This window comes from Salvia splendens, chromosome 14 (assembly GCF_004379255.2).
Source record: "Salvia splendens isolate huo1 chromosome 14, SspV2, whole genome shotgun sequence".
NCBI lineage: Eukaryota > Viridiplantae > Streptophyta > Magnoliopsida > Lamiales > Lamiaceae > Salvia > Salvia splendens.
In genome coordinates this window covers 14,549,716-14,565,694 of record NC_056045.1, presented here as the reverse complement: position 1 = coordinate 14,565,694, position 15,979 = coordinate 14,549,716, and the positions used below count along the sequence as shown (strand labels likewise).

The 15,979-nt window shown below is 39.6% G+C and overlaps 1 protein-coding gene across 3 annotated transcripts; it reads left to right on the top strand.

Annotated features, from left to right (window-relative positions):
- Positions 1-6,979: 6,979 nt before the first annotated feature.
- On the top strand, positions 6,980-9,629 carry LOC121766141 (PRA1 family protein A1-like). 3 transcript variants are annotated; one of them, XM_042162489.1, is made up of 8 exons: positions 6,980-7,367; positions 7,582-7,622; positions 7,787-7,865; positions 8,158-8,244; positions 8,317-8,405; positions 8,509-8,580; positions 8,677-8,795; positions 9,318-9,629. In XM_042162489.1, the coding sequence occupies exons 1-7, from the start codon at positions 7,210-7,212 to the stop codon at positions 8,778-8,780; spliced, it is 630 nt and encodes a 209-aa protein (XP_042018423.1). In that variant the 5' UTR covers positions 6,980-7,209; the 3' UTR covers positions 8,781-8,795; positions 9,318-9,629. The 3 variants fall into 3 exon arrangements, with proteins under 3 accessions (XP_042018423.1, XP_042018421.1, XP_042018420.1); XM_042162487.1 differs by lacking the exon at positions 9,318-9,629 and adding an exon at positions 9,117-9,311; XM_042162486.1 differs by lacking the exon at positions 9,318-9,629 and having other exon boundaries at positions 8,677-9,069.
- The last annotated feature ends 6,350 nt before the right edge of the window (positions 9,630-15,979 follow it).

Here is a 15,979-nt window from a genome sequence, read left to right as displayed (position 1 = left end):
CTGGTTGCTTCATTCAGTTTTTTGTAATCGATGCACATCCTCCACCCAGTGACAAGTCGGGTAGGCACCAATTCATTCTTATCATTCGTAACTACCTGAATTCCTGACTTTTTAGGTACCATGTGAACCGGGCTGACCCATTCACTATCTGGAATATAGTAGATGATTCCCAGCAAAAGCAGCTTCAAAACTTCCTTCAAAACTTCCTCTCTCATATTTGGATTCAGCTGTTAGGGTTTTGTATACTAGAAATCACCTTTCGAGTGATTGGATACTGTAAAACTCTAATGGCTATTTTCCAATAAATGCAACAGATTATTTTTGTCATAATGTTGTTATGTTTTACATTTAATGGTTGTTTATTGCATATTTAAATGTATGAGCAAACGTAACAAAGTCTAAGTCTTTGTTTTAGTAGACCGGTTGTGGGCGTCGTCCAATTTAAGGTAACACGGTCAGTTCTAAACAAAGAAAAAATAAGAATTTCACAACCTAGATAGGCCTAGACTACCTATCGCGAAAGGTTGCAATGTCAGTCCGATTATTACTAAACCTTATTGAAATAAGATGACATTGGTGTGGTATAGCACTGAATGGATCTAACAGCAAGACGAGTCTTTATGCTATCTACTGAAAGACGAGGTCTTGAGAATTAATTTCTTAATCAATGTACGTTAGCATTGAGCATATGATATTGAGTATCTACTACTTTGACTTACCAAAGGTGCGGGTTTTTCGTAACCCAACGATCCAGGTATATTGGGTAGTGGTGATCATTATCTAGAGGTGCTAGGATTGCTAATATGTTGAAATGTGCGCGAGGAGAGTCTCGTTTGATAACATCCACAAGAGGAGCTCGAAACGAGGTTTTATTATTCGGAACCTAGCTAGTTGGAGTTTAATTACTTTATGAATAATAAATAAGAGTTTCTTGCTAAGTCCACTCTTGGAATTCGAAATATGTTAATTAATTAAGTCTATAGCAGACATTAATTAATTAATGGGTGTTTCTATCTTAAGCGCGGGAAATGAATCAAATACAATTAAAGGAAACCCGGAATACTTGTAATTTCGGATTTGGAAGGCAGTGCAATATTACTTCTGTTGTGGCTCCTCGTAATATTCCAATATAAGCTTATATTAAATTGTGGGTTCAATTTAATTAGTAAAAAGCTAATTGGGTGAGGCCTGTTCCAGATTCTTCCTTAGATCCCTGACTGGGCCCAATATGTGACTTATATAAAAAGGAGAATAAAGGAGATAGAAAACACAACAATTATTTTGCAAAATTTTCGTCCCCCCCCTCTTGAGAGAGTTTTCGAAAATTGTGCTCCCTCCGTGAGCTGAGTTCTGTCTTCCATTATTCGAGTCCTAGTACGTTGGTGAGATTTGCCCACACAAATATCGGCGTATAGTCCGGGACACCAGTCAGAAGATCCGAGGTCTTGTATTGAAGATCTTCACGAGGAGACGGAGCAAGCCATCATCGATTCTTGATTGAATCAACGAGGTAAATTGGCTAATTCCGTAGTAAACATGTTTTAGGAATTTTATGTGCTAAAGCATTTTTTAATTCAAGTTATGAGCATGATACATGTGATAATTACGCGAATAGATTTTGTCTAAATAATCTGCTAAATAGATCAAATTCATGTGATCCGTTTGTGAACGCACGCTTCCGCTGCCAGCCCCTTCATCAGCTTGCATTGCGGGTCTCTACGGGCCTTCGCACCCTTCTCCAACCTGATGTGGTGCATGCAATGATCAGGACTGATCCCGACTAGGTTTGAGAGAGTCCATCCTATTGCATTCTTGTTCTTTCTGATTACATCCAGTAGATCCCTTTCCTGTTCCTCGGCCAAATCGTTGTTGATGATTACCGGGAAGGTCTCGTTCTCTTCTAGGTAGGCATACTTGAGTCCTGGCGGAAGCGTCTTTAATTCCTTCTTGGGGGTACTTGTTTCCTGGGGCAAGGGATTTTTTTCTATAGCATTTGTTGTCATTCCCTTCCCAGACCTGGAAGAATTTTCCACACTAGCTACATGAGCTAATCCCCTTGACCTGGCTGACTCTGGATTCGTACAAAATTCTGAAATAACTTCGGCCAGCTCTTCATCTGATAATTCCCTTATATTCATTGCTTCGCACCATCCAGCTACTTCTCTGTCAATAGAGTTACTTAATTCTGAATTATCAATCTGCTCCTGCATCAACTCAGTCTCAAGATATTCCTGGACCAGGGGGTTAATAACATCGATAGCATGCATATTCTCAACATCTAATGGTTTCTTCATTGCTTCATCTATGCTAAATGTATATTTTTCCCCATTATAATCCAGGCATATGGTTCCATCAAAAATATCAATTATGGTCTTGGCAGTACGGAGAAAAGGTCTCCCTAAAGGTACGCCACTAGACTCAGCAGACTCATCGTTATTCATTTTGATAACATGGAAATCGACAGGATACAAAAAATCATGCACTTTGACGATAACATTTTCTAAGACTCCCTCTGGACAAATGCACGATCTATCCGCCAATTGGATCACCACTTTTGTAGTCACCATCCTTACTCCTACCAGCTTCTTGTAAATGGAAAGCGGTAAAATATTTATTGATGCTCCTAAATCACACATGGCATGCTCAATTCTGACATCACCGATTGAAATAGGTAAAGTAAACATACCTGGGTCAGTGCATTTCGAGGGTATCCTTCGCTTCTGAATCATCGCGGAGACATTTTCTCCAAATAAAATTTTCCCACTGAGCCCTGTCTTCCCAGCTATAAACTCCTTGATGAACTTACTGAATACCGACAATTTCAAAGATTGCAAGAATGGCAGGTTTATCTCCAGCTTCCCAAAAATATCCATGAAATCCACCGGCTCATCCTTCTTCCTCTTTGCCTCTCCTCGGTGCGGGAACGGTTTCAATTGTTTCTCCGCACTTGTAGATCCTCCAGCTGAAAACTCACCCGTTTCTTTCCTTACTACCTCATCTTCCACTTCTGGCTCTAGGTCTAGGAAAAATGGTTCAGCCATACTCGGTAATGGTTTCCTCAAATCACCTTCCCAAAGGTCATCTCTTCTCTCGGAACTTCCTGCTTCAAAGTTTTCAGACTCAGGAACTAGATCCTTCCCTTTCTTGCCCTTCACTGCAGTTGTTTCTTCATCCTTCCTCATCGCTGGCCTTCATATCCTCGCCAAGATCTCAAAGTGATTTGACTGATATTTGCTCTAGTGAGGCAGGAATCCTTCCTTTGTTCCCTCGTATCTCGCTCAAGGAAGTTGCGATCTGGGACAATTGTTTAGCCAATATATCCATTGCTGACTTCTCTTCTAACTGAGCGTCTTGAAGCTTATGCACCACGTCATTGTTAGATTGCAAGTTGTGCTGCATGTGTTGTTGCGAACTGACTAGATCATGCACCATATCATCAATATTCTTTGGTGGCTTAGAAGTGGGTTGGTTGGGACTCGGTCCCGAGTCTTGGTTCGGCCCACTTCCTTGGTTCTGGCGAAAATTCCCTTGGCCTCCCGAACTGTTGTTATACTGAATTCCCGGCCCTTGATTCTCCTTGTAAGTAGGTTGGGGATTCTGATAATTTCTGGTGTAGTTCCTTTGGTGTGGCGGTACATAAGAGTTCCCCTGGTGGTTTTGACTCCTGTTTCCCTAATTTGAATGGTCTCCCTGGTTCCGGCTGCTCCAGCTATTCTGCCCCTCCTGATATATCCCGGACCAGTTAGTCTTCCTCTCTGGTTGATGTGTTAACTGGGCTTGCTATTGTGGAAGTGGCTGGGTCGGATCGTGTCAGACCATCTAAAATTTGGATGGTTCCTCCAGGGTGCGTCCCTCTGTCTCCCTGGATTCCAACTTCCATCTGGGTTCCAACTCCCCATCGCATTAACTTGGGCGCCTGGTAATCTCCTTCTCTTGTGAGGCTGGTGAAGTGGTTTTCTCGATTGCATTCAAAAGTGCTTTCTATCCTTGCCTTGACTCTTTCATCATCTTGCACTCTCAAAGCGTTTGCCGTCCCTCTTCGCATAACATTCCTCGGACTATCATACGCCTTATTAGCCTCTATCAGCTTCCCCAAAATTTCTCTTGCTTCACTTCCCTTTTTCTTTGTAAAATTTCCCCCGCTCGAGGAATTCATCAAATCCTTTGACTCGGGGTTTGCTCCTTCATAGAACAGATAATAAATCTCTGCCTCGATCATCATGTGGTTTGGACAAGCATCTAGCAATCCTTTGAATCGTGACCAATATTGACTCAGAGACTCATCGTACTCCTGATTGCATTCCACGATCTCCTTCTTGAGGGCGTTCGTCTTGTTCGAAGGGAAAAAGTAGTCCAGAAACTCCAACTTGAAGTCCCTCCATGTACGGATGGAATCCGGAGGTAGCCTCAGTAGCCATGTGATAGCCTCTCCCTTCAAGGCGAACGGAATTGGACGTAAGCGGTAGTCCTCCTCTGTCGCATCATTGGGCCTTTTCTGAATACTGCACAGCTTGCTAAACTCATTCAAGAACTCGTATGGGCACTCGTTCCTACGTCCAGAGAACGTCGGTAGAATGCCTAGCACATTCGTTTTGATATCGATGGCTCTCTGACGCGGGTTCATAACTATAACTTAGGCTGGCTCACCATCTAGATGGGCAGTGAGCGAACCGATCTCCGGATCTGGGTCGACTACGTGTGCCATGTCTCTGATCTCTGCCTCCTCTGTATCTGTTTCTGAAGTTGACTTCGGATCCTCCTTTCCTGACGAACTCCAATCGTCTTCACTTTCCGAACAAAACGGAAATGGATCTCCCGTAGATAATCCCGATCTGGTGGTGACCGTAGATGCTGTGTTTCTGACCTGCCAAGTAAATCGATCGTTCCTCTACCCAGACGAGTTACTCCAGTATCCAAACCGCGAGCCCTTGCTCATAAATTGAAAATAAAGGAAAAAGAAAAAAAAATCAAAACTATGTACGCCAAAATCTTTTAAACACAATTGCAAATTATGCCATCCATCCCCGGCAACGGCGCCATTTTGATAGGGTGCGGGACTCACTTGTGTGTGCTTTTATGATAGGTCAAGCTTCTCAAACCAGAGAATCCGCTAGATCACAAGGTCTAGGAACTCGGAGGATCTCAGAAGTCTCAGTCGTTGGACACCCAAATTCCGCATTCACAAAAAAAACCCTCAACCCGCTATACTATGAATTAGTAAAGGGAAGCAGGGGTCGATCCCACGAAGATGGACGCGTAAGAATGCATTTAGAAGACTCTGGAAGGGTGAATGGCTGCTGCCTTGCAAATTTTGGGTTGAGGTATAACTACTACTAGACCTAGGAACGAGTTAAGCACTGGCCCTAGGAAATTGAAAACATCATACTAACATTGAACATCTTCATAACTACGAGATATTAAACTAACTTCCTAGACCGGGCGAACAACTTCCTAATATAGCTAGACAGAAAGCGAGTAAACAGTGGGGACCTTGTTCTAGAAATAGCAAGTACGGAATAAAAGCTGCAAATAACAAACTAAGAATTTAACTAACAACGGCGAGCATCTCATTACCTGAATCAAACGCGAACATGAAAAAAACAGAGCACATATCCAGATTCAAACAGAATGTAAAAGTTCAGACGTCGGAAACTTGCAAATAGCCGGAAATAAAACAGATCTACATACACTAGACGGAATGAAACGAAAACATGAAAATTAGGCATCAATCACGATCAACTATGTTTCAGATCCAGACGTCGGATGCTTAATCTACTCCGGATCCAAGCAATCCGAACCCAACAACAATCAAAATCAACTCCCTGAACTCCGATTCTGTTCAGATCCACCATAATCCTCAACGATTTTACTTCAAATCAACAAGCAAATGCGAAAAGCATCCAATCGGGTAAACAACCACAAACGCAGAAATAAAAAAACATCATTCATGCTCGAAATCATCATCGCCATATCTGAAAACAGAAACTGCATAAAATCACAAGAATGCAACAGGAAACAAAGCTGAGCTTCGAACGACGAAGCTCGGTGAATATTCACGTCAGCAAAATAAAACGAAAGCAAATAATTGTATCTTCGCCCTCCGTGAGGACGGTGTTACACAACAACTAGCAGCAAACGAAACCCGAAACCCCCTCTAGTTCCCGAAAAATAAAAATCAAAGTGTGCAGAAGTGTGTGTGAGCTGAGAGCTACAAGGCCTAAGTGCCGAGAAACCCCGGAACGAACTCTTTCCGAACTCCCTCCTCCATCTTTTTCAATTGCATGCTCTCTTCTTTATATAGGTGCGGGATTGATCTTCTAGAAGCCTTCGCAGAAATCTCTATTCTGCCCTTCAGCATCCGTGATCTCCTCCGTCTAGTCATTTTTGTCATATTGCTCACTTTTCTCGCCAATTCCTTGCGCCATGCAAACGTCCTTCTCTTTTTCCTGGACCTGGCGAACTTTCTACACACCTGGCTTAAAAAGGTGTGTTAGACCCCGTAAATGTATGAATTCAACCCCTTAATCAATGCATGAAATTAGCCTTATCATCTAGCTTCCAGATTTTGACCTTTTTCTGCCATTTTTCAGCTCTATTTTGCACATTTCTCACAAAATACGTAAAAATACCAAAATTGATAAAATATGCAAATAATGGACATGTAATGCAACTTTGACATTCAAAACGGACCAAATAATGACCTTAAAGTAGTGCAAAAATCCGAGCGTATCAGTAGTCCTTGAACTGTGGTCTAATCAGGTACCTTTTCACTATTCTTCACAATCTTGTACCAAAAATGCCCCTAAGGCATGGAGCGTGTTTTTGATTTTAATATCTAGTTACTGGATTGATATTTTCTCTATCTCTCGTATGTTGTATATTTTATAACATGATATTTTCTTGTAGCTTAAGTGCGGTAAATTGAAGTAGTATATTATTATAAATTAAATTAAAGCGAAAATTGTGATATTAACGGGAGTCTGGACAGAATACATGAGTTTCGATTTTTCATTTAGGGGAAAATGCAAAGAACTCTAAAATTCACATTTGAATTTTAGATTCATAAATTTTTTATTTGATGAATTTGGTGCAATTTACCGTTTTCCTTTTCTCTACCTAACTACAATCGGAATTTTGTTTGTTTTCATTTTCGCCTAAGTTTCGTCGCCCGCGATCAGCCGGATTGAAGAGTTTCCGAATCGATTTTTGATGGATTGGAGTAATGTGACGGCGGAGGATCTGGTGGAGGCGTTGCGAGAAGTGGACTGGTCGTCGCCGCCGCGTCCGTTGTCGGAATTCTTCTCCCGATTCACCGTGCCTCGCTCCCACGCCAAATGGAGCAGTCGCCTCAAATGCAATCTCTACTAGTACGATCTCTTTTTTCTTCATCATTTATTGTCTCCGGATTGTTTGTGTTACTTAGTTATGTTAGTTTCATTGATTGACAAGGATCAATTTAACCGAGTTGTCTTTTCCACCAATAACTTTAGGATAATCTGCCGATTGTATCATTTTCGACTTAATTTCCGCATCTCATATGTTAAGCGTACTAATTTTTGTATATTTTTGGGGGTTTTGCAGCTACAGAACTAATTATTTCTTGATGATCATTTTCATTCTTGGTAAGGGAGCCCCTATGATATGGTCTAATTTTTATGTGCATATCATCCATCCTATGCATACAATCACGCTCTTGTTGTTGGGGTGCAACATTTGTGATGGATTTTAAACTTAGGTGCACAATATATATGTATGGTGATGGGATTAACATGTCCGTCGGTTTTAGGGTTGGGATTTCTTAGAAGGCCGCTTGCTATTGTTGCTGCGCTGATGACTGCTCTGAGTATAGGATTTCTGAACGATAGGTATGCATTTCTGGCTTAGATTTTACAGTTTTGTTGATGAATGGTGAGGGGTTGGGTGAACAAACCTGAAGAAATAGATTTGAAACTAATCGTAGAAGATGAATAAGGAAAATGTTCAAGAAAGGGGTTCATGATCTAGGAGTGAGTACCTATGGTTCTGTTAGACAGTGTGGTTTTTATTTCCTTAGGATTTCAAGTCACTCTTTCTCTAGGAAAAGTTTCTTTTTCTCTTAGGTTAAATCAATTGTTGTTTGAAAATTTAAATCTTATATCTTTGTATATCTTTGTCTAGTTTTGCAGCTACTTTCAGTGAAAAGATCACAAGATTTGTCCGGCAGTTTTCTCCCCATTTAGCTGCTAAACTTAGAGCTCCCCTTTCGTAAGTACACTTGCTATTTTAAAGTTGCTTATTGTTTGATGGTGTATCTTACCTGGAATCTTATTTGTTTAGGCCTGTTATTCGGGGGCGCCCTTCTAAAAAGCGAACAATATATATATGTGGACGGCCTCGATGGGTATTTGTTTTAGCATTTTCTGCAGGTAGAAGATTTTTTTTAGTTTTCCTTGCTTGTTGACTGTGATTAGGACATGGTTATTACATCTTCATACACTTGTGGTTTTTCATTTGCAATCTATTCTGCAGTTAGTTTCTTCCTATGGATTGTTTCTTGCGGTGCTCGTATGGTCTTGTTGGCACTTTCTATTGGCCTTCTCGGTAATCAACAAGCCCCCCCTCCCCCAATCTTTCTTCCAGTTTTGTATGTTTATCTCCTGACTCTCTATTCCCGCCTCCACTCTTTTTCTTTGACAGCCACAGTGCTTCATGCAAGCTTTAGGACACCAAACCTGAAAGCTCGTCTGAACACATTCCGCGAAGAATTCCGTGCTGTTTGGCGCAATTATAGTGAGCTGTAGCATGACTGAGAAAATGTTAGTTCTGCCCGCTTCTACAACTAAATCCCTTGATGTTCATCTTAATTTCTTTTATTTAATCTTAATTTCCATTTGATATGCATCATCATATGTTAGATTTCATCTCATGCTGGTAATTACTAAAATGGTTACAGATAGTCAAGGTAGTTGTTTGCGACCTCCTCTATGGAACTTCAAATAGTTTAGTTATTTGTGTTTCTAATGTCTAAGCTAAGTCCTTTATTTGTTTTTTTCTTAATTGATTGTGAATGAAAGATTTATCTTTTAGTTATTTATGATTATGACACAAAAATCTGTTTTCACTTTTGGTGTTTCCAGTTAGTTTGAAAAGAACGAGCCAATTAGAGCTAGATTTTGTATGCACGCACGAGTCTTTGAGAAGAACGAGCCAATTAGAGTTATATTCATGCAGTCTGCACTGTTTAGCACTCGATCATTAGCTATGTGTTGTCTGATGTGTTCTGTGCTTCAAGCTTTGTTTATGGTGACGAATTTAATGTAATTTCCTTCTTTGGGTAGGCGCTTGCCAACTGGTGATTTTGCAAGCAGTGACTGCTACTATCTCCAGATTAGTAGGATGCTGTAAATTTCTTTAGTTCCTTGTCAGTAAATCGGCATTTTAATAATATGCCTTTGAAAAATATTTGTGGCTAAATTTCTTACAAACTAGCCTCTCATCTCTCATACTTTGGGACTTATTTGGTAGACAACACCAGACCAAATTAAGTGATTATAATACTTGTTAAGGATTACTTTTGAATAGTTAGACCAAATACAACTTGTTCATCAACTTTGTTTTAAAAATAGCAAAGTTTGACATAAAAAGCATAATTGCCCAAGTTTTAAATTGGTGACACGTTATTCGGTACGAATTACTATTTCATTTGCGCCATTTATTATCGGGGCTTTACCATTTTCCGTTTTATGAATATGTTGCATTTGTACGGTTGTACCACTTGTTCCAAGTGTTACGTGTCATGTATTAGAAGCATTGACGGAGGCAGAGTGGAGTGAGATAAGGGGTTTGATTCCTTCTTTGCATCATGGAACACTCTTAGAGCATCCGCAACGGTGGCACCGTAACCCGCGTCCGTCCGCGCCGCTGCGCTCGCGCCGCTGGCACGGCGCTGCTCGATGTTTGATTCCTTCTTTGCATCATGGAACACCCTTAGAGCATCCGCAACGGTGGCACCGTAACCCGCGTCCGTCCGCGCCGCTGGCACGGCGCTGCTCGATGCATCGAGCAGCGCCGTACCAGCGAGCAGGTGATGTGGCGGCACGCGATTGGGCAACGGCGTGCCTTTGAATATTTTTTTTATTAAAATTCGTTATTTAATTATAAATAATGATAAAAAATAAAAAAAAAATTATTTTCCAAATCCCAAAATATTGTCGTGTTTTTGCTCGTTTTTCTGAATTTTTTGGAATTTTTTATATTTTTTTCCCCCAAAATCATCTATAAATACACACATTCATCATCCATTTATCACATCAAATCATCTCTCATTCATCTCTCATTCCTAATTCTCATACAAACTATCAACACATTCATCCCTCACTTAAAACCTCAAATGGATTTCACCCATCTCATGGCGGAAGCGGAGCGCGAAGATCAAGAATACTACGAACAACATCGTGCCGCTTACGAAGCATATGTCGTGGCGAATACCCCCGCTCCTCCTCCTCAACGAACTAGATCAACTCGCCGCTACATCCATCGAGACCGGGAGGGAGCCCACGAAAGGCTCGTTGCCGACTACTTTGCCGACCAGCCGCGCTTTCCGGCAGATTACTTTGCCGACGAGGATGAAGCCGGAAGCTCAACAGCGAGGTCTCCCCCACACCGAGGTGAGCATACGACGGTTGGCCAGAGGATCGAGACAAGGCACACAATGCGCGATACCCGAACCCACATTCAGCTACAAGAAGACCTAATCAAACACATGTGGGCGAAATTCGGCAACGAGTAGTGTTTTTTTAATTTTTAGTATTTTAATTATGTAATTTTTAATTTTTAGGATTTTAATTATGTCGTTTTTATTTTATTTGTCATTTGTAATATTATTTAGGTTTTTTAATGAATTTTAGTATTATGGAAATGTTTTTGTTTAATTGAATTTTAAATTAATTGTGTTCGTCCTTGCGGAAGAGCACAGATGTGGGTGTTGTGCTCTTGCCAGAGAGCAGGCAGAAAAAGTGGAGCCGGGCCCACAACCGTGCGCTGGCAAGAGCACGGTTGTGGATGCTCTTAAATTCTTAAACTAGTTGTTAGACTCTTTAAGATATCTACAAATCAGCTTGACTAATAGTCATTGGGATTATCGGTAACTATGAATACCCTTTAATCTAGCAAGCAAAAGAGAAGTATAGCAAAATTTAAATATTTTACAAACTCCTTTTTGGTAAGAAAATACATGAATGTTTAAATTTTTAAAATTTACCACAAATTAAAATTTTAAATAATCCAAGATCAATTTATGCAGTCAGTTACAAAATTTGAATGTAGAATTTGAAAACACTCATTGATACATGATACCCCCTTGTCCACCAATACCATGGCACATTTGACCGCGTAGGAGTTTTAAGAAATGTAGTAGGAAGTGAATTGAAAAGATTAGTGCAGAGTGAGTCCTACTTTACGTATTAGTTTTATAATGAAATGTGAGTGAGATAAAATTAGTGGAATGTGAGGTTCGTTACCAAAAGTAGTAAAAAAACAAGTGAGAACTTTATTGATGGACATACGAAAATGACAAAATGAGAAGTTTATTGGCGGACGAAGTGTGTACATCATATACTCCCTCTATCTCATAGAAATAAACCATATTTCTTTTTGCGATCATTCCATAAAAATAGTTCATATCCATTTATGTTAACATTTTTCTCATTTTCTTTTACTTTATTATTTATTGGCCCCACCATCCAATAAACAATTTCAATTACTTTTTCTCAACCCCTCTTACTTTACTAATTACGCATTAAAACTCGTGTCAACCTTAAATGGTCTGTTTATATAAGACGGAGGGAGTACAAATCAACATTTAATAATAATAAAAATTCTCCCATTTTTGTCCAATTAATTTCGTAATCCCTCGGTCCTAAGATAAGTGAGTCATATTCTTTTTTGGGATGTCCCACTAAAGGTGAGTTATTTTAATTTTTAGCAAAAATCATCTCTCTTAGTTTATTCTCTCTTCACTCCTCTATTTTTTTCTCTCTCTCATACTTTACTCTCTCCACTTTAATTATTTAAATATCAATTCCTTAAATCTCATGTCCAAAAGAAGTGCTTCACTTATCTTGGAACATAGAGAGTATTTGCAATTTTAATATTTGATAAAACACCAATAATTAAAATGAAGGGAAAACTGCCTTAAAAGTCATGAACTTTTGTCAAATTTCAGTTTTTCCCACGAACTAAAAAATTGGCGTATAATGTCACGAACTTTATAATCGGTCGCCGTTTTTGTTAGAGTTTGTATACTAGAAATCGCCTTTCGAGTGATTGAATACTGTAAAAACTCTTATTTTATTTTCCAATGAATGAAACAAATTATTTTTGTCATAATGTTGTTATGTTTTACATTTAATAGATGTTTATTGCATATTTAAATGTATAAGAAACTTAACAAAGTCTAAGTCCTTTATTTTAGTAGACCGGTTGTGGGCGTCGTCCACTTTAAGGTAACATGGTCAGTTCTGAACAAAGAAGAATAAGAATTTCACAACCCAGATAGGCCTAGACTATCTATCATGAAAGGTTACAATGTCAGTCCGGATATTTCTAAGCCTTACCGAAATAAGATATCTTTGGTGTGGTAGAGCACTGAATTGGATCTAACAGCGAGACAAGTCTTTATGCTATCTACTGAAAGACGAGGTCTTGATAATTATTTATTTCTTAATCAATGTACGTTAGCATTGAGCACTACTTTGACTTACCAAATGGTGTTGGTTTATCGCAACCCAATAATCCTGGTATATTGGGTAGTGGTGATTAATATCTAGCGGCTAGGATTGCTATGAATCGTGCGCGAGATGAGTCTCGTTTGATAATATCCTCAAGAGAAGCTTGAAATAAGGCTTTATTATTCGGAACCTAGCTAGTTGGAGTTTGATTACTCTATGAATAATAAATAAGCGTTTCTTGCTAAGTCCACTCTTGGAATTAATAAGATTTTAATTAAGTTGATAGCAGACACTAAGTAATTAATGGATATTTCTATCTTAAGCGTGGGAAATGAACGACAAACAACGAAAACCCGGATTACTTGTAATTTTGGATTTGGATGGACAGTGCAATATTTTTTCTATAGTGGCTGAAAACGTGATTCTTCTTCTCTACGATTGCGCTCTCCATCATTCTCATCTTCTTTTGTCGTTGTGGCTTATTCAAGTTGGATTGTCAAGCTGATCAAGCTGGTCAGGGGGGTGCCTTCTACTCGTGAACTAAGGTAAGTGGATCCTGTGGGGATTCAGACTGATCAACTTAACTTAATCCGCCATGAGTGAGATGAACAGGGTGACGCAAAAGTGTTTTCAAAACCTTAACCCACAATACTATTAACTAGTATAAGGAAGTAAAGATCGATCCCACAGAGATGATGTGTTTAACATTGGTTGCGGACACGAATGGGATGGCTGCTGCCATGCTTCACTACAGTGGGTTAAGTTGGAGCATTTGACTTGAATGAATAAACTGACTAAACTGATTAAATCTACTTGATCAACTCATCCTACCATTTCCTGAAATGGACAAACAAAATAATGTGATAACTGTCAGTCTCCTACAAAATGTACGATAAAGTAAAACTCTCCCAATGACTTCATCTTCTTCATAGAATCAACATGGAAAACATAGTAAAGCAGATCTGAATGATTACTAGTAATGAAACATCATAACAACTTGCTAACTTAAATCTACTCCTAATAACTGAACTACATTCACGTAAACAAGGAGCTAACCCTTTATCATGCTGAAATTCCAAGTCATCTACCATATCTAAACATCCTAAAACTTTGTATCCATAATATTCTTTTCAACTAGACAAAACATAAATCGAAGACTAAGATCTAAGCAAATCTAACCGCAACAAAACATTTGAGCTAAGATATGCATCATAATTAGGAAATCAAACAGTGATCAGAGAATTCACGCACAATTACATAGCATTGCAACGAGAATCGAAATCATAACACTGAAATTACTGGATCCATACGTCAAGAGTTAACAAAAGCATAAAACTGAAAATAGACAAAAGAAATAGGAAATTGTTTCGTCGCTCCTTCTCGAAGCGGGATTACAGAACCAGCGCAAATTAAGTAATAAAAACCAACACCCAAAACACCAACAAACTAGACTCGAACGGGAACCAAGTGTGTGCGTGTGAAAGAAATCATCAGAATGAAGTGAAACGAGCTTCCATTTCAGCCTTAGAAGAGAGCTGAATTCCTAAGGTTGTGCACCGTGGACCGCGTCGACCTCCTCATCTCTTTCACTGGGCTTTCTATATATAGAGAGGCATAGGGCTCTGATCCCTAGGGTACCATCCTCTTGGATTGTCATTCCTGCCCTTGGCTTTTGGTGGGGTCCTTAGCTCAATCTTCTATGTGGAAAACTCTTGCCTGCTCCGTTTATTTCTGACTTGATCAACTAAGCATTGCAGGTTTTAAACTTCATTTCTTGATTCGTTCGTCCGCCCAACTGATCCGTTCAATCTTCTGAATATGGCGGAATTTCACACACCTGGATCATATTTACATGTGAGATTTACAGATTTGGGTGCAGTTTTATCACAGACAACATGCATGAAACGCGCCTCATCAAACTGCTCACACTTAACCCATATTTGTCCTCAAGTATGAAAGAAAAATAAAAGAGGCAAGTTTCAAGCATGGTTCTTATTCAAAAGAGTCATGAAACAAAAAAAAACTTCTAAAAGACCTAGAAGGGAAAATACATAGGTAAACTTAGCACATAAGAAAAGATAGAACTGGTTTATGTTGTTTGGCAAACGTCCCCACAAGCTTAAGGTCAATCTAATCGTCTACAGTCTCAAATTCCATTCCATCCCCCTGTTTACCTAATCAGTTTGTTTGTTTGTCAAGATAGCTTCTATCCTTCCAACTGTTGGATTCACTCAGGCGCTCAATCCTCACCAGAATTGTTAGGACCATTCACTCATCCATTTTGTCATACCGTTGATGCTGTGAGAATCACCAACTTAGGACAGTACCTTAAGGTCTTTGATCCAGATGTAATGGGGCTAAAGGGTGTTATGTGAGATAAGGTGGAAGTCCTAAGGGTTCTAAGTTCATAACAGATAAAAGCTCAAAAAAAAAAAATTGTGAACATGTGAACTTAGAGAAAGAAAGGTTAAATGTTTGGGCTTCTGTTCACATGTGGGTAAAACTTTTGGTTTTTCAAAAGAAAGGTTAAATGTCTGGGCTTCGAGGTGCATTCTAGTGGTTGCCATTACAATGAGGCTGGTCATGGTTCGAAAGAATTTAAGCTCAACTGCCTTCTGTCATATTTCTCATAGCATCAATGGTAGCCACTCTATTTCTCTAACAGTAGAAAGTGTTCTACTTCTACTCTATACAAAACTTCTCACACTTAGACTGTGCAACGGGCTAAGTGTGAGAAGACAAACAAATAGAGAAAAAGAACATGTATCAACAAACAAACTTCTCACACTTAGACCAACCAACGGGCTAAGTGTAAGTATATATACAGATAGGCAGAAACATGCTTAATGAAAAACTTAAAACTAAAACCGAAAGTAAAATTTACTTGGTTCTGCTAGTTTAGTTTTTCTTCTGGCTCCCGGGGGAGCCAGACTGCCTCGCCGATTTGGCCCTCTTGGCCGATGATGAGGCTGGTTCTGCTGCAGGTGGTTGGCTGGTGGTGGTGGATTTCTTCCTCTTACTCATTGTTCAGCAAAGGGTGGTATCCGGACTAGCTTCTTGTGGCTGGCTCCCTTTTGAAGTCGAGGCTGAGGATAACAGCTGATGGGCGATTTAGTTGTTCGTCTCAGCCAGATCATTCATTCTCTCAATAAGAGAGAGAGTTTTGGTCATATTTTTGTTTTGGAGTTCCAGAAATGCCTTCTGCTTTTCATTTGCCTCACCAAATTTACTCATCATGAACTCTATGATCCTTTGCCATTTTCCATCAGCAG